At 50.4% G+C, this 23,078-nt stretch overlaps 7 protein-coding genes across 7 annotated transcripts; 3 read left to right on the plus strand and 4 right to left on the minus strand.

The window, feature by feature from the left end:
- Positions 1-140: 140 nt before the first annotated feature.
- On the minus strand, positions 141-567 carry BO97DRAFT_126403 (uncharacterized protein). The gene has a single exon (XM_025690010.1). It carries the CDS (start codon positions 462-464, stop codon positions 246-248), a length of 219 nt encoding a protein of 72 aa, XP_025549609.1. The 5' UTR covers positions 465-567; the 3' UTR covers positions 141-245.
- On the minus strand, positions 568-3,181 carry BO97DRAFT_126402 (putative mucin). The gene is made up of 3 exons (XM_025690009.1): positions 2,263-3,181; positions 1,909-2,182; positions 568-1,840 (listed from the first exon to the last, which is right to left on the minus strand). Exons 1-3 carry the CDS (start codon positions 2,737-2,739, stop codon positions 672-674), a joined length of 1,920 nt encoding a protein of 639 aa, XP_025549610.1. The 5' UTR covers positions 2,740-3,181; the 3' UTR covers positions 568-671.
- Positions 3,182-13,567: 10,386 nt separating this feature from the next.
- On the minus strand, positions 13,568-14,681 carry BO97DRAFT_126552 (uncharacterized protein). Its single transcript, XM_025690011.1, has one exon. The coding sequence runs from the start codon at positions 14,471-14,473 to the stop codon at positions 13,916-13,918; it is 558 nt and encodes a 185-aa protein (XP_025549611.1). The 5' UTR covers positions 14,474-14,681; the 3' UTR covers positions 13,568-13,915.
- A 2,204-nt stretch (positions 14,682-16,885) lies between these two features.
- On the minus strand, positions 16,886-18,650 carry BO97DRAFT_426472 (longevity assurance proteins LAG1/LAC1; the record flags this gene model as incomplete). Its single annotated transcript, XM_025697129.1, has 4 exons — positions 16,886-17,503; positions 17,582-17,869; positions 17,962-18,275; positions 18,479-18,650. 4 exons carry the CDS (start codon positions 18,648-18,650, stop codon positions 16,886-16,888), a joined length of 1,392 nt encoding a protein of 463 aa, XP_025549612.1.
- A 585-nt stretch (positions 18,651-19,235) lies between these two features.
- Positions 19,236-19,645, plus strand: BO97DRAFT_415991 (uncharacterized protein; the record flags this gene model as incomplete). The annotated part of the gene is made up of 3 exons (XM_025696418.1): positions 19,236-19,353; positions 19,384-19,482; positions 19,551-19,645. The coding sequence occupies 3 exons, from the start codon at positions 19,236-19,238 to the stop codon at positions 19,643-19,645; spliced, it is 312 nt and encodes a 103-aa protein (XP_025549613.1).
- Positions 19,646-20,877: 1,232 nt separating this feature from the next.
- BO97DRAFT_444664 (uncharacterized protein) lies at positions 20,878-21,209 on the plus strand (the record flags this gene model as incomplete). The annotated part of the gene is made up of 2 exons (XM_025698479.1): positions 20,878-20,988; positions 21,076-21,209. The coding sequence occupies 2 exons, from the start codon at positions 20,878-20,880 to the stop codon at positions 21,187-21,189; spliced, it is 225 nt and encodes a 74-aa protein (XP_025549614.1). The 3' UTR covers positions 21,190-21,209.
- On the plus strand, positions 21,210-22,889 carry BO97DRAFT_444665 (cytochrome P450). The gene is made up of 5 exons (XM_025698480.1): positions 21,210-21,295; positions 21,365-21,599; positions 21,680-21,979; positions 22,047-22,180; positions 22,243-22,889. The coding sequence occupies exons 1-5, from the start codon at positions 21,250-21,252 to the stop codon at positions 22,773-22,775; spliced, it is 1,248 nt and encodes a 415-aa protein (XP_025549615.1). The 5' UTR covers positions 21,210-21,249; the 3' UTR covers positions 22,776-22,889.
- The last annotated feature ends 189 nt before the right edge of the window (positions 22,890-23,078 follow it).

Below are 23,078 nucleotides of genomic sequence, written 5' to 3' on the forward strand. Positions count from 1 at the left end.
GGCCTGAGGCATAATTTCTCCCTCAAGGTAGATTGGCTAAGGACAGTTACTCCGGCATCTACACTCAATTCCATCATCTCATTTGATAGTCCCATCACAGTCAAGTAGAACTTTCAAACACAGCGAAACACTCCTCTATAAACCAGACAAAATATTTTGTATCTCAATGAATTCTTATCATAAGGGCCTAGCCTAACCCGACCCTGTCCTCTGAGCGAAGCTACCTAGTGAATAAAACGCCCATATCATGCTAATGCTTTCCCACATGTGTACATAACCATGAAGAAAGAAACAGTCAGCGCCATTCCATGCTGAACCCACAAGCAAAAAAAGAAAAGAATCACTCCCAAATATACCCTCCCGTTGCCCAGTGTAGATGCAAACATTCGTCTTTCAGATAACAGAAACCGATTTCTATGAGTGGTCCAAACAGAAACTAACGCCGCCACTTCATGCCAGATCATGACCAAAGAAAAGAAAGAGAAAAAAAAAGTAAGAAGAGAAGTCTGTACAGGAATACAAAGGGGACAATAAGAGTGGTAGCAGAATTGGGGAGGTGAAGTGGAAATCGAATAAAACAAGAGCGAGGGTCGGATCTTCTCGTATGCATCGTCGTCAAGTGTTAAGTCGTAAAATTGCGTTCAGAGGTGGTGTAGGAAAGGGTAGGAGATTTATGAAAAGTTGAAGCTGGCTGAGTGGAACATTGGCTGGCCAATTGGCCCAGTTGGCCAAGCTTCGTGGTGGAGGTACGGCAGCAAACCGGTCTTGCGCTCTGCGGCAGTCTTTCCCAGAGGCTGGTAGTGCATATGATCGAAAGGGACGCTGCGCTGCTGCTGGAGGGAGGTGGAGGGAGGTGGAATCAGAAGGGTGTTGACACTGCGAACGGGCCGATAAGGCGAGTTCCGGTTCGCGAGGAAGAAGGAAGGCGACAGGTGAGTCTGCGAAGTGACGGAGTAGGCAGAGACGGCGGGAGAGATGGTGGCTGACGACATCGCAAACGGACTGTTGTGGTGTCTGCTGGGGTCCGGCAAGGAATTGTAGAGGGCACTCGTGAGAGGGGGAACCGCTGGAACGGTAGGCGCAACCGTTGTGGTGGGCAACTGCTGCGAGATCCAAGTGCTAGGAGGGGCGTAGACTGGTGCCATGACGCGGCCGGTCGAGGGCAGCTGAGGCACTGATACGGCTGGAGGCATGGCCGGAGGCAGGCTGTGAGAGGCGAAATTGGGACGCGGCAGACGAGAAACGGACTCTGGCATCGTCGGAAGGTGAGAAGGCATTGACATTGATGTCGATGTCGGGATCGATGACAAGACGGGTGGCAGGGCGGGAATATTGGACAAGGCGGAAGTTGACGGCAGATTGGACATCATGGCAGTATTTCTCTTGGACGGCAACTCCTCCACCGCCTCGTCACGGCTCCGTTTGCGTGGGTTGGCCAGTGGCATGTCACTCGGCGGCAATTGACACACTCCTCCAGCATACGGCATCGCATTCAATGGCAAAGGCCAGTTGTGGGATCGCAGAGAGTCGTTTGCGGGAGGCGACGGTAATTTCGAAGGGGAGCACAGCGCAGCCCGGGGAACAGGTCCCAGATTGGGGGAAACTCGAAGTGCGGGCGGAGCAGTCGGTCTGTCGCTCTTTTCCAAAGCTCGGGGGGCGTTGTTGAAGTAGTCTGCGAAGAGTCCCAGCTTGACATGCCATTTACCCCATTCCTCCTTCGATACGAACAAGTTGTAACGAACGTTGCTCAGGAATTCGACTTCCATGATGTGAATCTCCTGCACCGTAATGCCCGAGACTTCCGCCCACGTCTTGTTGGTGTATGTGTTGTCATCGAGAACTGTAGGGGGGTTGAAAATCAGCCTCTCTTTCTGCTATTGAACAGAAGCTCTTGCCAGAACAACCTACATTTATTCCCCAGCATGAGTGCAATGGTCATCAACCTATACTCGCTACCCTTCTTGCCTCGCACTCCGGGGTTGAACTTCTTCAGGCGGTAGACGAACATGAGGGCCAGCAACACCACATTCTGACTGACTTGGGTCGTGGAGAGGATATTGGTCACCCATTTCTGGAAGCCAACTGACGGCACCGTCTCAGGGGCGAAGGAGCCGGCCGAAGGTGAACGATCTTCCACCGCCGTCAACTTGGCTGCACTTTCAAACCAGAAGAGACAGGTCATCTACTTTCCCCGATTAGCATTATTTCCCGCCTACCCGGCCGAAATAGATATCGTTTCCGTAAGGAGACGAGACCACTCACCTGCGCAGCGAATTCGGCTAGGCTCCCCTTGCTATTGTTGATCGTCGCTGGGATTTGCAGATACGAGACGGCGGAGTTGGTGCTGCTCTTCTTTTGGCTGTTGTGTGGCTCGCGGGCTGAGTTCTCCTTGGCTGGAGGCTGGTATTGCGGCTTTGACGCGGGGACCATCGCCGTCGCTCCATCGAGGTTCATGCGCGAATAGTCGGATACTTTGGCATACGGCGGCAGCGTGATCCCATCCAACTTCGATCCATAGGCGGACGAGGGGAGGACGTTGTAGGTAGCAACCCCGTTCATTTCACTCGGGGGAGTTGGCAGACCGTCCCGGAAGGGAGCAGTCCAATTGTCCGAGATATCTGGCACCGGCTCGAGGGGTCGCTTCCTCGCACTGTCTGCCCGCGGATAGGGAGCTAAGGTGGGTGTGATCGGATGGAGTGTGGGGAGATACGGCTGCGGTGGAAATACCGGGAGAGACATATGGCAGGACGTTTGAGGTCTGATAACACTTGCAAGATTGAGAGGTGAAGAGCCAGGACGCTGAAAGGACTATAACACTGTGATCACAGTACTCTCATTGGGATGGTTTCTTCACTAGATCTGGATTATGTTTGTCGTGTTTGTTGCTCAATCCACCCAACGCTTCAAAAGTTCGATGCGTACGAAAGGCATGCAATGGCTTGAGACGACGGATGACCAGGGTAATCTGTATCTTCAAGAGTTGACTGCAAAATCGCGGGAGGCTCGGTTGGCTCGAGAACCGCGAATATCAGAACGACAGCACGGGGGAGGGGGGCAATTCGTAGGATAGCAACAGTAGCGGATCCGGTGAATGTTGCTCCCAGATGGAATGAAGGCACTGAAGGGGGTGAAAGTATTGGAAAGCCAGAACCAAGGCCGGACGAATATCACATAGTATATTAGTGGCAGTATGTATGGCAAGGCAGTAGCAACAAGTTGATTATAGTAGAAGTGGCAGTGACCTGAAAGATAGGGAAGGAGAGGCTCAGGTCCTAGATCCTGCAAGCACAACCAGTTATAGATCCGAACTATATCCAAGAAACTTGAACATACGGCAATAAGATGATGATAAAGGAAAGTCAAAGGAGTTAATCTTATAAAAAATGGTTGAAACCTCGAATGGATTGAATTGAACCCATATAGGAGATTGAAATAAATTGGATAAGGCAGTATGGAGAATTAAAAAAAATAAAATAAAATAAAATAAAATAAATTGGGGGGGTTAATGAAAAAGTAAAAGAAGGAAAAGTATTAATGAGGAAGGATGAGGTCAAGACATCATCCTCCATCCGGCAAATAACTAATCAACTTCATAGCAACTCCGCTAGAAGAGCCAGGGTAGGTTAGTTTCTTCGTCCGGAGAAAGTGCTGTGTCCATACAGGAGAGACAAAGTTTGACCCGGACGCAGGTCCAGAGGGTTGATCCTCCCTTCTGGCCTCGTTTGGGTCGGGTCCCGTTTGGTTGACCAGGTTTGATTGTCTCTGCTTTGTCTTGAAGAGAATGAAATACCGGTTGATGTCAGAGCCACGGGGGGAGAGGGGGGGAGGGGAGGAGTAGTGGAAGAGAGGGGAGGGGGGACAAAGTGGATGCATGCTACGGAGTAGTGGAAGGGTAACAAGGTCAGCAGCCCTAGACCAGTCCCAGCGTTGTTGAGTCTGATTCTCGAGTAGCAGAGGCCCGGTCTGTAGGTCACTTTACCGATTCGGGCAAGGGAGGAGGAAAAAGGAAGAGGGGTGGAAGGGTGGAAGGGTGGAAGTGTGAAAGTTTGGACAGAGAGAAGAGAGAAGGGCCTCGCGGTCTTGGAATAATACGTGCCTGCTAACTCCGTAGAAGGACCCATATCAGATCCAATAATAAGTTGGGTTTAGCGTCACATTGCAACCGTCATGGTGTGCCGTTCAAGTGTAATTCCTTTTCTTTTTTTAAAGAGAAAAAAAAAATAAACCTTTTTAACTGGTCATTCACTAGACTACAGTCTACCGACAATTTTAGGGAGAGAAGCACTGTAAGATGCCTCTGTGGAGACAAACAAATGCGAGCAACGAGTCAAGCAACCCCAAAAGAGAGATTAATAGAACATGTAACAATTCTTTTTAAGAGAAAAAGAAAAGAACAGATGAACACAAAAGGAAGGGAAACAAAAGTGACTTGCCCACCCACGCACCTCAAGGGAGAAGGGAGGTGTGAGAGAGTGTAAGTGTGTGTGTGTGTGTGTGGCATTGCTCAGCAGCCCCGGGAGGCACGGGAGAAATTGGACGAAGGGAGGGTTGTGCACGCTGAATGTGGTTGATCGCCAGTTCTAGTTCAACCAGACGGAAGGCGAAGGAATGAGGACAAGTTCAGGTACGGGAAAGTACGGCACTTTCGGGCTGGTGGGGGAGGAATGGAAAGTGGTAAGGTGGTAAGGTGGTAAACATCATACAATTGTTACAAGATCATGCCTCTGCGGCGTGCTTGGGGCCCTCCCATCCATCCCATCCCATTCATCGGCACCTAAGCTGGAACACTCACTGCACTCCCTACCAGTTATGGTAATGGGCTGGGGACGGGGCAGAAAAAGGGAGAGAGAGAGGCAGAGACCGGAGAGGCGGGGACATGGATGGAAATATGGATCGCTGCGTATGGAAGCTGTAAGAGGCCACTCACACGCACTTACTCACTTACTCACTCTACTCTCAATCCACTTGAAATTTCTCGGCTTGGTTTACAGTTTACGGTGTGCAGCTGAATCAATGGACATGACTCCAGTCAGGTCGGTCCAGGTCCAGAGGTAGTCTATGAGGACGGCAGTAGTAGGGACACTGGGAAGGTTGAACGCTGGGACAAGTTGAACACCTGTGGCCACACAGCCTATTCTGGTACGTAGTGTACAGTACTATGTAGGAACATCGCGGCGCCAATCTATTAGTCAGGGCCTCCGGATCCCAACCAGAAATGATTATAATTTATGATTTATGATTTATTCATAATTAATTCTGGTAGATTCTGGCACAGTTGTTGGTCGGCAAGGTGGTGTCTGCTTAGTACAAGCGATGGCAAGGGTGTGTGTGTTGCCGGTGCCGGTGGTCGGTAGGAGTGAGTTCTAGGTATGGATCATGGGCTAATTCGCTCTTTTCGTTGTCATGGGGAAAAGAGCCTGGAGTCAAATATGGGGCTGCGCGGTGTCAGGTATGGAACGGGTTCGCAAAGGCTGTGCGGTATGAAAAGAACCTTGGCGGTTGGACAATCGTTTCCCCACTAACTGCATCCGGTCAAGCCTCCCCTTCTGCAAGAGGTAACAAATTCTGCCCGGTACCAGTAATACACACTCACTCCTTCGGAGTAAACGACACAGAATCCAAGTGAACAAAGTACCTCCAGCTTCCGGGCTGAGGTAACTTTGTACCCCATTCGACCGCATACAGACATGATGTTGAAAATGTCCGACGCTGTTCAAGCTCCAAATGAGGCTAAGAGAAAAAAACTTTACTACCGGCAACATCTTCACCTGGGTCTTATCCACCTCGGAGGGAGTGGGAGGAGTGGTAGTGATGCGCACATGTAGGTAGACATGATGTAGGGCATGTAAGGTATTTTGGGTCTCGCACTGGGGTTGGTTCGAGGCCACTGTTGTAAGCTAGTATGGCCCGATATGAGTGGTCACAGAGAAGTTGCATCCCCAGCGACCCAGCAGCGAGGCGTAAACGAAAGTGAAAGGCCAATCACCGCACTGCCACTAAACCTGACGACCCCGACTGATGGGCAGGCCAATCGCTGCAGGTTGGAGTGGTTCGACTCCCAACCCAATCCTTTTGGCGGCGGACGGCCCAAGAACTTGACTGGACTACTCCTCCGTGCCTCTCTTTCCACCTTAGTGGGTGTCCATTTAGTTACCACTAGGCCAAACCCGAAGGCAAAGCTGAGCCTGGAAAGTTGAGTTGAGAAGGTTGTTTGAGTGTACCTTAGTAGTAGTATACTTACGCTAAGTCAGTTGTAGGCTAGGGCTCAGCAGCCGGACAGGAGCAGCCGCAGTTGCCAGTAGCAGTAGCAGCAACTTAACAGCAGCGACAGCAGCCGTAGCGACTACCTACCTATAAGCGCTCCTCTCAGGTTTGCTCTTGCTCCTGCTCCCTGCACGCCCTCCTTGTGACCGATTGGGGCGACTATTACGACAAGAATAAAATCGATGATGGCCGCGGGGCCGACCGGCTCTGCCTCAAGTTTAAGACTACTAACAGCCAACTTCAGACGACGAGATTAACTATGTAGGATTATCCACAATTAACCCGCCCAACCAATGGAGATTCCATCGTCATATCACTTACTTAGTAACTTAGTTGCTGGCGCTGCTGTGCTTTGCTGCGGCGCTCTCACACACTGGTCTGCTTGTCCAGTGTTCGCTCGGCTGTCTACCAGCCTGGCCTGTCTGCCCAGGCGTCTGTGCCCGCCTTTGCCAGGTTCCATCACGGAAAGTGAGTAAGTAGATTAGTACGAGTAGTATCTATGTGTCTTGGCCTGTCCATGAGGTTCCTCACCCTCTTTCCCTTCCCTTCGCCAGCTCAACCGTCCGTCATACTCCGTCCGCCCCGTCGTAATCTTCCGTCCATCTTTAGTCGGTCGGAACCGAAGAAAGAAAGCTCCTCCGATCCTGCACTGGAGGGGAGGAGGGGGGAAGCGGGCGGATTTGACCAGAAAGTCTGAATACGCGCACGCTGGTGGTCAGTATTCCCAAATCCGATCCATTTTATTGTCTTCCGCCACTGGTGTGCTTTTTTTGGGTCGTGAAAATGATAAGCGTGTTGTCTGCTGGTCATGATTCAACTTTGCTTGCTGCAGAAAAGGAGAGAAAGTCCACACGGGCAACACCACACACACACACCAACATTCACTATGAAAGGCACACACACACATACACACAGGGCGACGGCGGCTGTCGGGTCTGGGTTCCCTGTCAGCTGGCTGCTCGTGGGGATTTCCTTTTTTTCCTCTTCGGTTAAGAAGTCATTGTAGTTGTAGTTAGTACAGTGAGTGCTTTCATTGTACATTTAATCAAGAACCATTTTTTATTTTCTTTTTCTCTCTTCGGCCCAAAAAAGGAAATTGTGATTCCATGGATGAGGGGGTTTATGGTGGAAAGGAATATCATCCGTAACGTTTATTTCTTCTAACTAACGCAGGCATCAACAAGCGGGCTGTAGGCCTGAAACTGAACAACAAGCAGGAAGAAGGGGGAAAGGGAGGAAGAGTGTGCTCGGTCCAAGACAAGACAAGTCTCCTATCAACCTCCAACCTCACTTGCCACCTCAGGGTCCCCTAGCATTTGCTGCAAAAGAAAAAGGGAAAAGAAAAAGACGCTAGATCCAACACGGCCGGAAAGTACTTACTGAACTCTGGCGCGCGACCCGTGATGAACACTGAACGGTGACTTGACTGACCCCGTAACACAAGACGCGTCGCAGCTTTTTCCTGTCTCCATCAGTCTTCCCACCGTGGTACAGTACATACATACATTACAGCGGATGAACAGACAGACAGGGTGACGAATGCCGAAGATCAATGTGTCTATTCATTCCATTCATTGATCCATTGATTGATTCATTCATTCATTGCATGCAGTGTCGGAATGAAGATGATTAATGACACACATAACACACCACACCACATCCTCTGTCACCCCTCCCCGGCATTAATGCTGATGACCGATGATGTTGATGATTTTGAATATTTGGATCAGTCACGACACTATTGATGCTCATCCAAGTAAATCATCAATACCATTAGATACTACTCCAATGGTCGTGATAAGTACTTGCCCTCGAACGGATCAGAACTCGGCACGCATCCTCAGTAGACTTTAGCGAGTGGGTTATCCGACGCGATGATGATTATGATTTCATATGCTTTGTACGGAACGGGGCTGGAGAGGGTTTAGCTTTGCATGTCTCATCAATCTCCAATTTCCGGACGCGTCGCGATGCCTGCCCTCGGAAGTTCGGTTGTCTGTAGTTCGAGATGGACGACAAAGCTGACTTGGTCCGGAGGGGGTCTGATCATCAACAGATAGTACAAATGATCGAAACCCAAGTCCGGTCGGAGGCTTTCCTTTTCTTAACTTCAGCCCCGAGAAGTTTGGGTCCTTGGGCAATGATGGACTTATGATAGCTTATGATAGCAGAACTAGCGTAACGATCGTTTTCAAACTTTAGTTAAGGGGGAGGAAGATGTGCGTGAGTTAGGTAGTAGGAGTAGTAGTTAGCGAGAGTAGTTCGTAGTCTGCGATGTGCAGTCGGTTCAATACTGGGCAGCCGGTTGGACTTGTTACCCTGCCCTTAGTAGCAGGATCTAGTCTCCCCCGTTCAGGGGGGAGAGGAGGGAGGGGAAGATTCGGACAGCAAATCTGATAGTTCAGGCATGGCGTTGAGACAGTGTGCAATGTATGTACGAAGTTCCAAGATTGGGGAGCAGAATGGAAGGTCGAATTGGAACCTATTCGACAATCCGACGTCTCATTCGCCCGGCCATCCCCAACTGCGGCTAAAAACTTCGACTTCAGTTCAGATGCTCTTCTTGTCTACCAACTCAACCCCACCCCCTCGTCGCCCCTTTGACAATCAATGAGTGTACTAAGTAGAGAAAGTCCTCCACCTCCACCTCTACATCCACACGGTCAACGCCTTTCAGCTTTGAGTGATTAGGCAATGTGACCGGCATACCCTGCTAGTCCGGTGCGTGCTGTGCTTTTCCTCTTGTCTATCTATACTAAAGCCCTGCAAGTCAGACTCGAATGAATGAATGGAGAATGCCTTCCGCCTTCCTTCAACCTAAGTACCGACATCGTAACCCCTGTTGGTGGGCCTGAAAGCCAGCGGCTTCCTTTGCTACCTACGTTTTGCTTTTCCGAAATTAGTGATTGATCAGGAGCGGGCGGTAAGGAATGCATAAGCCCTGGCTATTATAGCCCTCTCTGTGTCTTCGTCTCTCTCAGTCGGGTAAGATCCGATGCGATCCTTTGTCCACTCCAGCTGTGGCTTCTTCTGTACCAGAATCTATTGCAGGATGCGTATTGAACCACCGACGGTCCAGCAGAAGCCGACGGGGAGGAAAGGTGAATTGCAGTGGTTGCAGTCCACGACGGGGGTTGTAGTGGTTGGTTGCCTCGTATCTACTGGGATGGTACCTGCCAGAGAGGCAGCAAGCGGTGACTGGTCCAAAACCATAGCATCATCTCATCATCATCATCGTCAACAACTAGAGATCGGCTGTTGAAGGATTGGCAATGATAATCAGATGATGTTTTGGCGCGAGAATTTGGATCGAACTTCTTTTTCCAACGATGACCCAACTGTAAAGTGAAACTGGATACTGTCGTCGTCGTCGTTGTCGGGATTAGACGCCACTCTAAAAGTCCCGGTTGTCTAAAATAGATGGCGATGGCGAATGGATACCTGCTGTACTTAGCAGTATCCGTTTGAGTGGTTCTCGTAAAGAAGGAATCACTGCTTTTGAATGAGAAGCGAATTTCAGCTCGACCACTTTCCATCTAGCCTTTTTCATTCATCCATTCATTCCTGAGGCCATCCACTTCTTTATCCCAGTTGGGATCACTGTCATCAGTCGGTCGGTCGGTCGAATGCGGACGGTACAGTAAGTATTGAACCAATCATTCTGGTACCAAAAATACCATCTCTCCAAGCAGAAGTCAGAACCGTGGCATTTGCATTGGGGACAGAGACACTGTGCCCTTCGCCCTGCTTATTGGTGCTACGGCCAGGAATTCGAGGTTTGTGGACTGGATGGGACGACAACTTGAATGGGACAACCTTTCTTGATCAACCTCAAACAAATCAGGGCGTTGGCGTTGTGTTGCTCGAGGCTGGCCCGGGTCTTGCGGCGGTCATCCTTCTTACCGGACGGCAGGCGTAACAACTAGACAACAAGCAATTGCAACTACTTCTGCTTCTGCTGCTACTCGGTGGGTGGATTGCGGTTGTTCCAGAACTTCCGGGAAAAAAAAATAAAAAGAAAGTGATAAAAAATGCGAGTGGAGCGTGCGTGTGCCACTCACTTCCAATCCAGTATCGTTTCCCAGCTCAGAAATAGCCACGATGATAACTTATTTCCCCATCTGCCTGCCATCCATCTGACTATCTCCGTCCGAGTCCACTCAAATCTGATGATGCTGATAATGATGCTGATGACTCCGTTTGGCAGTCTCACCACGCCTTTATCTTAATTTTGTCCAGACCAGACTCAGAGTTCAGAAACTGGGGCTGGGCGCATCTTTGGATCGTGGACTTGGTTTAGTCACTCGGGCGCAGCGGCGGGCACAGGCAACTTCTGCTAAATGAAAAAGCCTAGGCTAGAGATAGATACTATGTATGGAGTAGTTAGTAGATGAAGAGGTAGTAGCAAAGAAAGCGTCAACATTGATGCTGCTGCTGCTGCTGCGCACTTGACTGAAGCATGTGGTTGGTCCTCCAGCTGGGCTGCCAGTGCTCTACTACAGCTTCCCTGTCCGGTGATTGCCTGCAGTGACATTCTGGATAACTCTCTCTCTCTACTTCGTAACTATGAGTCGCTTTTTCTCGGTGTTGCTGACCAACGACTCCGCCATAAGCTTTCCTCCTGTTCATCTTCCAGGCTTCCACGGTTTGTTCCTGTCTAATTTACTTTGGACTTTGTCCCGAGCATCCCGATCTCGCCTCTCATTCGAACAGGCGGTTTCGTAGATCTCACGGCCAGCCGTCTCAATTGGATCCCACGTTAACCATTGGATCTCGAACCAGACAGGCTTCCAGTTTCTCCGGCTGTGCTCATCGCTAGAGTAGCAAGGGTATCTCGCCAGAATTGCTTGCTGCGATTCCAGCTACGCGACGCACAGCCTCCTGGGCCCAACCACCTTGGAATTGTTAACCGTGATTCTATGTTAGGAACCACAACCCCATCGATCCTTTAGTTTGACTCAAAAGTTGCAGCCTGTACCAACTTCCCGATTGCCACACATTACCGAAGCAATAAGAGCAAGAAGAATAATGTCCGGTTGCGGCACCGTGGCCCGTCCGGAGTCTTGTGCTGGCTTCCTTCTCTTCGTCTCCTTCGTCACCGCCACTAATTTGGCTTTGGGTGTATAGACTTTTCGATCATAATTATCCTTGCCCCTCCTCGATTGTTCGGAGTCTCGTCACCAGAGGAAGGGAACGGCCAATAATTTACCTTTGTAGTGGATCGGAGAAGGTTTCAGTTCAACATTGCCTCCAAGCGGCCGAACTGTTGTTGTACTCTCTCTATGTGCTCTCTCTTATGCATACTGCCTAGGTATTGCGTATCCCTATCCTAATCTATGATCTCGGTATCGATGTTGCCCCATGTTGATACTTAATATCACATGACATTCCTCCCCGTCACCGACCGGTTCATTGCTTACTCTGCGCCGAGACCACCGAATAATCCTGGATTGCCTTGGAAGAGACTTGCTCGCTATGGAGTACTCCAGGCTAGTAATTGACCTTCCGCTTCAAGCAAGCCAGCCATCTGGGAAAGTTGATAGATGATGATGATGAGGAGGAAGAGATGGCAGGACGGCGACGACGGACTTTCCTAGCGATCATCAATCCTTGGTCATTACACAAAAGTGCAGTCTAGTTGATTCCCACTAGAGCTAGTTAGAGACTGACCAGTTATGCCACTCCTGTCTCTTCTCTCTCTCTCTATTTCTTTCTCCATCTCCTTGCACAATTACCCGCCTGATGTGACTATCTATCTATCATCGTGAGAGGTGGGTTCACCTCCGCCCCCAGCAGCACCAGGTGTATGTATGTCGGTTGCCCTGACACCTTGAGTAGTGTGTAAGTGTTCGTGTCTCCCTTGTGCCAGACAACTGGACACTTCACCAACATTCCACCGCTGTGCTGTGCCGTTTCCTCTTTTCTTCCCTTCTCCTCATGTGTTTTGTTCTTCCCCTCCATTCCCCTCAACGGAGTAAGTCAGCAAGATCGACAGCAGCGGTCAAGTCAACATGTTGTCTCGCATCGCATAACCCTCTGGTGCCCCGTGCGACGCGCGACCGTGTTGTTGCTGTAGTCCGATTCTTCCCCCCTGTAGAGTCCCATCCTCACTAATCCGGTCGCGGCAAGCTACAACTAGACTTTAAACAAGATGCCCCGATGCCGCCCATATCACTTGGACTTTCCTTATCCAACATCCACCATCTCAACAACAACAACAACCACATGAAAGTATACTTGCACCTAGGACAGGATAGGTAATGATATACTCTCATCGGAGAGTTTTCTACTTTGATTTCCATTAAAATAAATCCCCTCTCGCTCATGAACCACCCAGAGCAAGGGAAGAAAGGCATAGAGGGGTATGCATTTCCACCCTCGAGCTGAACCCCAACCCCGTGGGCTTGCCCATCCATCCCCAGCTTCATCATCATCTTCTGCTCTCTCCCTAGTTCTTAATCGTTTGATTGTTTATCATCCGAATATCTCCGCCCATCAAATGATCGCATCACCAGACTGAGGGTGAGTGAGGGTGGTTCATCAATATTCAAAATGAGGGGCCGGCGCGGCTTCATCGTACAGTACGCAAGGACAACAATCAGTGAATCTCTGTCTATCTGTGTAGTAAAGTCTCGCTCCCTGCTCTCAGGAAAGCGGATGATCCCATCGGAAAATTACTTCTGGCCATTCTTTCCAGACCGTGCCTTGTACTAACCGTGCGTGCTGGCCGGCTGGCTGTCAAGGCTCCTTGCATGAGACCCTGATGACATCCTTGCGGGCGCGGGCGCGGGCTGTTGCTGGAGCTTTAGGGGAGTTGTGCGGCTTCTGTATGTTGCTTGCTTGCTTGCTTGGCTGTTTGTTTGTTTATCTGGCTGCGAATCTTTTGGTGTTTTATTTGGTGGTAGGCTTGGGTGTGTAGGTACTGTACTTCGTGCGGTGTTGGTGTTTAGCTTCTTTCTGTAGCCGCTTGTCTGCTGTTGATTTAGCCTTTGATTTCGTGTGCCAGGGGGCTTGTATGGGTTTATTGGCTGTATTGCGGTCGGGTTTGGTTGTTCGTACACATACTTGTCTACAGATGGTTGTGTATCTGGTATCAGTGTGGGGGATGAGGGGTGAGTCCCTCGTTAAACTGGGGGCAACAGAAGGGGAGGGGAGGCCTCCGTAAGGGTTACTCGGATACTTAGTAGTATGTCCCCCCTTGTCTTTTCTCGAGGGAGGCAGTGCCCTTGGCAAGATTAACCCTCGAGGATATGAAGTAAGGATAGTCGAAAATCATCTCCTTGGGTTTGAAATGTTGCGGGCGGGTTGTGGTGTTTGTTGGTGGGCTAGTATACAACAGCAACAGCAACAGCAACAACATTCCACCAACAGGGGATAGGAGAGGTAAAACCAGGGGTTCAGCGAGAAACAAGGGCATTGATATTCCCGGTGGTTTGGTTCGCAACGACACTATTCTCGAATCTGTGAGGGTTTGTATGTACATACTCGTAATGGGGAGAAATGATGATGGATGCAGTTAAGCCAAGCCGCGGTTGTGTGGGTATGATTGTGGCCGATAAGCAATCATTGCCTATCCAACTCAATGTTCAGGCTAGATCCAGTGCCATTCAGGCAGTTCCGAGACCGGCAATCACTAATCGAAGGCGATCCATTATGGAATGCAGGAGCAGAGAGCAACATCAAGATTGCATCCATCCAACCAACCAATAAATCCCCAGAGCCCTGAATCCCGCCCGGTCGAGGCCGCTTGTCTCTGATGTCCGTGTTTTGCTTTTGTTTCCTCTTTCTTTTGGGATCTCCCGAGCCTTTTACTTGTTGCTGTTAACGCGGACAACGATCCGATTCTTTTCCCTTCACGCCCGCCCACATCGACGCATGGCGCATGCGCGATGTCCATGCCAGACAGCCAGAACGTCAGATACCAAACCGGTGAAAGAGAGGATAAGAATCCGATTTCTTGCCCCCTGCCCCGCCCAAGCCTAGGTAGGTTTGGGTCTGCAGCTTGGCCCCCCAGTGCACACACACACACACACACTGCACAAGTACCACTTTGACCTCTTTCCCTCCCAATGTGCGCGGCTGCAGCGATCAACCAGCGCAACAACAAAGAGAGAGTGACCATTGTCCCAGGAAGTTTAATCTGGGTCCCTATCTGTGTGTCTGTCTGTCGACTGCCCTCATGGATGTACTGTAGAAAGCATCCACCCATCACTCCATCCAGCACCCTTAACTAGACCATCGCTGATACGAGAGGTGTCTCACCATCACCATCACCAGCCCACGACCCTCCCCCCGGCCGGATACTCCATTCGTTTCATCGCAGCTCGAAACCAAACAACCGCTTGCTTTTTCTCCCCGCGCACCAGAATAAAGTCTACTGCCCCCAAAATTGAAGCTCAAGCGCAAGATTCTGGCCTCGTCAGTCCCGGGTACAGTAATATGGATCCATCACCCTGATACCCCCGGCCTTCACATCGGTAACGGTAAAGACAATCCAAACGTAATATAGAAGTAGAAAGGATCAACCGATGAATCCCCGATGACTTGCGTTCATCCGTCCGCTCGCTATTGAGCGTAAACCGTAGCTGCGAGCGACCTACGCGGGGAAGGAGGGCCGATAACTACCTAGCTACCTTCTGCTGCTGCTGCTGCTGTCGCTACAAAACAGTGAGTGTGAGCAGCTTTTATGGTATAGTACAAATCAAGTACATACATCATTTGCCTTGACTGGAAAGAAGCTAGGCATCCGGATGCCGGGCCATCAAGCCCGCCCGCTCGGCCGCAGATACAAACATCAAGGAAGGAAAGAAGAGAGGGGGATCTATCACAAATCCCAAGCAGGAAAGGAAAAGCAAAAACCTTGAACCTAGCGGGCTTTCCAATAGATCCTGACGGGACTCTCCTTCGGGACACGTAAGGTCGGATTGGCGCTGCGCTGCAGTTAAGCGGAAAGTGATTTAGCTTGTTGGCTATTGGGTGTTTTCGTGGCTTAGAGGTACAGTACTTTGTAGCTATACTGCACAAGCTTGTTAGCAAGGCGTATAGCTATTGCTACTGGTCTTGTGGGCTTGTTGGACTGGCAGTTTGGTCTGTGTATGTTATCCTGGCTGGATGGAATATCTGCCCATGAAATGTACCTCGTATACTTGACTGGTGAAGGTCTTGGTTGTTGTCTTTCTTCAGAGGACTTATTGCTCTATTGCAATAGCCGTGATGTGCGATGTACGAGTATACAGATGCATACGACAGTAGACAAGTGTATCTCATTGTAGTATTCATCCCAAGGTACATCTACAGCCGTGTCTACATATCGTGCAACGAAGAGGTATGCATCAAGGCAAGCCGAACCACAAACCCGACCAGCAACTTCGAAACTGATAAACCGCCGTGTTGTACCAGCCCTTCCATGTTAGTTGATGATGCAGACCACGCCTAATGGGAAAGCCTGGCGGGAGGTGGACTATGTATATGCATACCAATATGCACAAGGCCAACCAACGCAACGACCCACCCATTCGACAACCACTATTCAGCTGAAATAGACAAACAAACAAAGGTACCTGTGCTGCGTACCTCGATTTGAGGGAGCGGGTTCTGCTGGGTCCAGTAACGGGAGACACGAATTCAGGTTCTGTGCTCGATGTTCCAGATGAGCCTGGAACATGGGGAGAGCAGGACTAAGAAGCGAGGATATACGGAATGCAGGTTGCAAACCGGTTCACAAAGGTACAATACTGCCCGCTGAGCGAACCTGTTCACTGTGCTCTTTATGTTATCATCGGCTGACGGTCGATGTTTGCTCTGGCTCGATACGGGTGATGCATCTGCATCTCAGTCTACCGGATTATGGCTGAGGCATGGAAGAGCTCTTTTCGCTGGGGATGAGTATGGTTGGTGAAGGGCTGACAGTTCGACAGGTCTGTTGGTGAGGCTCTGGGGGGGGGGGTCTAGCTGGGTGTTCTTATGTTGTTGTACTTTGTATTTGAAAGAATATACGTACTTGCTCAGCCGGGATAGTTGGATGTTGCTGTTGGCATGCAATGCATTAATATATCATCTATAACCGGAGCTAATGACACAAGGAGAACCAAGCACACACTTTCTTCGCTCAATCCAGCTCACGCATCAAAATCAGGTATTCTCCAACACCGATACCATTTATACTCAAGGAGAAAAGCCAGGAGTCGGTTCTTCAGACAAATGCTGACCCGCATGAATCGAGTTTTGGTAACGAGAGAGGCTTCCATGTCGGCTCGCAGCACCAGTTACCTGACTGCGCGTGCGAGTTCTTACAGCATCGATGAGCGCGTTGAATCTTCAAGGCGGAGATGGCCTGGTCGTGTTATTCGGAGGGGCAGTTATTCAAAGAAGCCATGTCGAGATAATCGCATCCTGAGAGCCAGGCAGTGTTCATCATAATCATCAATTTCTCAATTCCCAGTATCCATGTATCCAGGACTCCATAAAAGATATCGTCGCAGACTTTTGCCAAGTCGCTCGAGAAAAATCATGATCTAGTATTGCACAGAAAGCCACAATCACTGTAGAATGAAATCGCGGCCTTCCAACGCGCAATCCAGCCGCTTTTCCCTCATTCTCGTCATCCCCAGCGTAACCCACCTCACTGCTTCTCGCATCCTATCCGGCTCAGCAATTCCTTCCGATCAAAGTGACCCGTCAAGCTGACTCCCGATGAACTCGCCGTCCTCCTGGTACCACCAGTCCTGCGCGCCCATCCCGAGCCCCCCAGAGCCGCGACGCCGATCTCATTGCAGATCTTGTATTCCGTCACGGGCACAAGCTCGTCCTCTTCCTCCGCCGCTTCTTGCTCGGCTTCGTCATCACTCCGGATATCATCCGCGCCGATCCCCTTGACGACCCGCACCGCAACCTGCACGATCAGCACGAACCATAGCACCGTAAGCACCTGCAGGAAGCCCAGGGCGCCGAGGAATCCCCACCGCACCCCGTTGCTGTAGCAGATCGTGCCCGCCGGATCGTGGAACGGCGCCCACGCATGCGACCAGTCGCCGTCGGAGGGGAGGGGCGTCGGCCCCCGTAGAGAATCTTGGGAGCCGTGGTAGCACCCGACCGCGATGGTCTCGGGCATGTGCTTCCAGATGCTCCACATCGTGATCAGGTAGCAGACGTGGCGGGCGAGGAACCACGAAAGCATGAAGACGCCGAAGAGGATGTCTCGCGCGGTGGTGTAGCCGAGGTACTTGAGGCATTTGGCGAGCTATTTTGATTTTAGTAGGGGGGGCGCTAGAGTGATTGGACTGGCGCATAGTCCACCAGGAACGCGCAGAGCACTTACAGGGAAGAAGATATCGACCACATCCATCAAGATGAGCACCAAGTTGGCGACTCGGGTTAGGTGGAGGGCATACGAGGTGGAGATTAGAACGACTGTCACCAAGTGGTGGGCGAGCATTTGCCAATGGTCCTTGCGGCGTTCCTCAATGTTGATGACCAGGATCTGCTGGAGCCAGAATGCCCACTGGCCTAGGATATATGCTTTGGTGAGGCCGGGAAGCTCCCGCGTAGGCCAGTCTGTGAACATCTCCGGCAGGTTGAGGAAGTACTTCGAGGTGCAGTAGATGTACTAGGGTTACGATTAGCAACGGCACAAAGCTGTTCGAAAAGTTGGGATGCAAAAGACGGCAATAGAAACGATAAGAATATCTCGCGACGTACCAGGCCAAGAGTCCAGAAGACAGAGTAATAGCACAGCAGCCATGCTTGCTCAGAGAACCTGGTAATGTCCTTCTTCTTCGTTATCCCCCACTGCGTAGCTAGTGGTGCCAGGATGTACTCCATGAACCCTGCACGGAGACCCGTGAAGAGGACCACGTAGAATGCAAGGAAATAGAAGTCTCCATCACCAATAGCATATTTTTCCGTGTTTGGGTTGTAGTGTGATGGTAGAAAAAGTTTGGACGTGGTATGGCGCGCCCGGGGCACGAAGAGGTGAACGAAGAGAAGGAGGGCGATCAGGTTAAATGAAATACCTAGTCAACGGTCAACGGTCAACGGCAACGGTACTCCGAAATCACCTTCAAGGCTCCTGCAAGCCTTTTGCTTAGCCATTGATGCGACAGGCCTATCCGGTTTTCTTGTAACTCATACTTCATGGATGGGAAAAGGGTTGGCTCTGACTTCTGAAACGGACCGCCGCAGCCTTTCACGAAGGAAGGTATAAAATGCCACGTACCAATCTGATTATCCAACAACCAACTGGCTGAACTCTTCAGACGCCTATTGTCTTTCCGTTTGATCTTGACTTTGTTTCGATTGCTGGTAAACGCTGGTTGCGCGGTCTGTGTGGGGGCCACCTTCAGCTTGCCATTCCCTGGTCTGTGGTCTGTGGTCGATATGACTGGCATGGTTGACACGTCCGTCGTGACCATCGCAAGCGCATCCTTTGACGCGCCATTGATAATTTGACGCCCGCTCATAACAAAGCCAGAGCTTTCCGAGTGTTTGGGGCGCTGTTGGAGGGGAGTGAACATCGAATAATATCGAGTCGAAAAAATAAGTAGGCTCTTGTGCACGGTTCGTGGGCCTTCCTGAGCCTGGGCAGATCTGTGAAGTCAATTGTTACTTTGTAAAGGAGCATGTGAGGATTTCGGTCTTCGCGTTTACTGTCATCATCATTGTTGATGTTGAGTGTTGTTGATGCTGCACCATTCGAAGGACTACAAAGGGAGGAGGGAAGATTAGTAACCCCGGATCCGGAAGTTGAGGATCCACCCGATAAGGTAAGGCTGTCCCGTGACCCACTTGGCTCAATCCGGATAAGAATCCTGTGGGGTCATAAGTTCACGAGTGTATTAATGAATGATCTCCAGACCACTTAAATGGCCGCACTCGGGAGATCTTAGCAAGTACTAAAGCAGGCACTGCCTGCCTCTGCTCGGACACTCACATTCACAACTAAGCAGACTCTTCTAAACTCCCTCTCCGCAAATATGTCATGCTTCTTCCTACCCTCGTTCATCGATACCTGGACGGGCACTGTTATGCTGGTAACTATAGCCATCACCTATATCTCCGTCCACCAAGCTCGAAAGCCCTCAGAGAGCCACTGTACGTATAATAGCTCCTTTCTTCTCCTAGCTAACGAGCGTTTCATGCCATCAGCAATACCCAACTGCCTAGTCTTTCCAGTGCACCTAGCAGTCCTGATTAGGAGAGTTTCAGGCGTTCCCTCACGTTGTATGCTCTTCTTCTTTATCTCTTTTTTGGCTTCGATATTCTAGCGCTAATGCTGCGACCCTTTCTAGCTTTGTCGCAGCCTGCTGATGCATCGAAAACGCCCCATACCTCAGAAAAAGGATCCCCGGAGAAGCTCTCTATTCTTGATCTCGACATTCGATAAACAGGCTTGATCATCGGCCACATATTGACTACAAAACACGGTATCGGAATTGGCACCGGCCCAAGCAGTACCGAGTCACTCAAAGCAGGGACGCTTTCAGCTGAAAGGCCATGAGTGTAACTCAGGCTTAGCCAAAAGTAAAAGGTAAGAAGATAGAGGTCAGCAAAGGTCGAATTACAAGCTCATCGTTTGTTTCTTCGAAGACCATCAGTGACGCTGGTGGAACACCGCAAAGATATTATGTCCGCTTGATTGCGTTCTCTCTCAGCTTCACTTGGGAAATCATAGGGAACAATAGGCTCTACTCAGCCCCAGACTCAATTGCACTTGAGGAATTGATACCGGCCCCGGGATAGCTACAAGTGAGAAAAGACAATGAAGCAACACGTCACTTCAAGCGGGCCAATACTTCAGCGTCCCAGGATATGAGAAAGTAGCAGTGGGCGCGGAGAGCACAAGTAAACGAAGACTTTGAGAGAATGTTCTATTTCCATCAGAATATGAAGTGAATAATGTTCATTCATTGCCCCAGATGCCGATCATTTCAGTCAAGAAGCTCATCTTCTGGGCATCTCAACACTCTTGTGATATCAAGCCCTGACTAGTCTCGTGAAATTGAAATTGCCTGACACGCCCTCTCACCAAATCAACAATCTAGACATGATCCTTTCGCTCTTTTGTGGAGCGGCTGGCAATTCGTCCAGCCACCGAACCAATTCAGCACTACATTCATTTCCCAGTTGCCATTCAATGGCTTCAATTGTCCTTGTTAACCTGCCAGACTTTCCGGGACCCTCGGTGGTGAAAGTACCCTTAGACCTATGGTTCTTAGCTGGATAGAAATAATAAGTCCTCTGCCAGACCCAGAGTGTCAATAGTGAATGGGAAAACCGTCTTCTTGGGCTCGGAGAAAGAAAGCATCTGTGGAGAAAGTGAGAACAGCTCGCACCACTCATAAGCCTCTGATGGCTGCAGTACCAAGGGTACAGTTCGGGCATGCCCGAGTACCAAGGATCGCTACCTTACGGTGCATGAGCTGACAGCCGAGCATTGGGAGGTTCGTGATTTTGAGGAACAGCCAATCATGCAGAAAAAGAAACACGACACAGTCGAACGGCGCGAGTTCCTTGTTATGATGGAGACGGTAGGTATTCTCTACTCCTGCCTTAAGCTGACCCTCCCTCCACCTAGGAATGTTTTCTGTCAGGTTCTGCCTTCTCCAATTGTTCAACATGGACACTTTCCAATTCGATGTTATCAGTTTGAGGTTTTGGCATTTTGCTGTCACCATCACCTTGCCGTGGTGGGTATTTCTCTATCTGAGGAACCGTCGCCGCAATGGGGTACGATATTAGCCCTCTCTAGCTCCACTCTCCAACTCACACACGGTCTAGGCCGAGAAGCTCTTTGGCTAACAGCATGGCTGCCAGCCCATCCACCGAAAGCTGCCATACAAATGGCCGCTGGCTCTCGATATTTTCAAGAGCCAGTACTACGCTCTCACACGTGGAAGCTTGCTTGCCTACCAAGCAGACTATTTCTAGAAGTTCCAGTTCGGTCACACCTTCGAGACCAAGCCGTTGGGTCGGGTGGGATATTTTACCATGAACCCCCAGAACCTAGAGTCAATGCTGCAGACGCGTTTTGACGGTTAGTCGATTCTCCCTCCCTCGATCAGAGGTACAGCACATTGGAGAAGCCATCTCAACCTGTACGTAGACTGCGAGCTCGGAAATAGCCGAAATGCGCTTCTGCCCATGATCGGCAATGGAATCTTCACCCAGGACGGCGTCGCTTGGAAGCATTCGCGCCATGTTCTCCGCCGACAGTTCGTGCGGATGCAACGTCAAGACACTAAGATCTTTGACGGGCCCGTGAATGACTTGCTCGCGGATTTGCAATCTCGCTCTGAGGGCGTTGTGGACCTGCAGCCGGCCTTCTTCCGATTCACATTGTCCACTCCACCACGATTTCGCTTATCTTCGGCGAGCTGTCCGTCGGTCTGCAGCAGAGCGACCACGACACATTTGCCAGGGCATTCGACTATATCTCGCTGACCTCGGCCATCCGCATGAGACTGGCGGATTGGTGCTGGATGTATAACCCCCCCGCCTATAGCAAAGCTTGCGATGTGTTCCACCGCTATGCTAGCCATTACGTGAGCCAGACGCTTGATGACATGAGTAAAAACAGAGAAGAGGCTGCTACCGCACGGCATCCATTCATTAGCGATCTCCTCAAAGAGTTCCGGAATCCTGACCTTGTTCGTGATCAACTCATGAATGTCTTGCTTGCGGGCAGAGATACGACGGCCTGTCTAATGTCGTGGGCATGGTAAGCAGGGCCCTGTGTTCATATGCAACATGTTTGAGGGCAATGATACTCATTTTATTTGTCACAGTTACCAGCTGATCCGCCGCCCAGCATGTCTTGAGCGCCTTCGTCAAGAAATCCTCTTGTCCACGCAAGATGGAGAAGACCTGACAAGAGCGCAAATCAACAAGATGACCTACCTTCGATGTGTCCTCAACGAGAGTACGTGTTTTCAGCCTCCCGTTTGCATGCACAACCAAGAAGAGACTCTGACTTTGGATTAGCAAATCGGCTATATACGCAGATTCTCGTAAACGTCCGCATCGCCAGACGAACCACATATCAGCCGCGGGGCGCGGGCCCGACCGGCGACTCCCCGCTTTTGATTCCGAAAGGCGCCGGAGTGGGCTTCTCTGCCTACCACATGCATCGGAGTAAGGAGATTTATGGGCCAGACGCCGAAGGATTTCGCCCGGAGCGCTGGGAAGGACCCGAGCTGAAGAACATCGGATTTGGCTTTATGCCTTTTCGTGGAGGGCCCAGGACATGCCTCGGAAGTAAGTTTCAGCAGCGCCCCCCTTCCCCGCATCCTCTAATATTGGAGAGGACCATGGCTGATGGCCCTTTTTTTGCGGAGGCTTTCGCCCTCACGGAAGCATCGTTCGCACTGGTTCGGGTCCTTCAGGCGTTTCCGGATCTTCGAAGAGCAACGGAGACTTCGAAGGTGCCTCCTGGTAGAGAGAAGCAGACTCTAACTCTTGTCGTTTCGAGCGCTGAGGGGTGTAAAGTGCTTTTGCATTTAGTCGGTTATGTGTAGTATTCTGCTTGACAAGATCCATTTGGCGGGATCGCTAGATTTGACCCCTCGGGTCGTCTGGGGCATCAGTCGTGCATATACTATTTCCGAGAGTGAGAGTGATCCGAGTAGCATATTCAAATTGCCACTTGCTATATATTAAATGGTATATAGTGAGGGCAAATCTACAGGGGTGTCGTTTGAATTCGGGAAGAAGCGGTCTTTGTGATTGACGTAGTCCGCATCTCGGGGATAATATAAATTGTAGCATCTATCGAGACGATTAGATAGCGGCCGGAGCACTAATGCCATCTACCTCATCTC

This window comes from Aspergillus homomorphus (genome assembly GCF_003184865.1).
Source record: "Aspergillus homomorphus CBS 101889 unplaced genomic scaffold BO97scaffold_29, whole genome shotgun sequence".
Taxonomy (NCBI): Eukaryota; Fungi; Ascomycota; class Eurotiomycetes; order Eurotiales; family Aspergillaceae; genus Aspergillus; species Aspergillus homomorphus.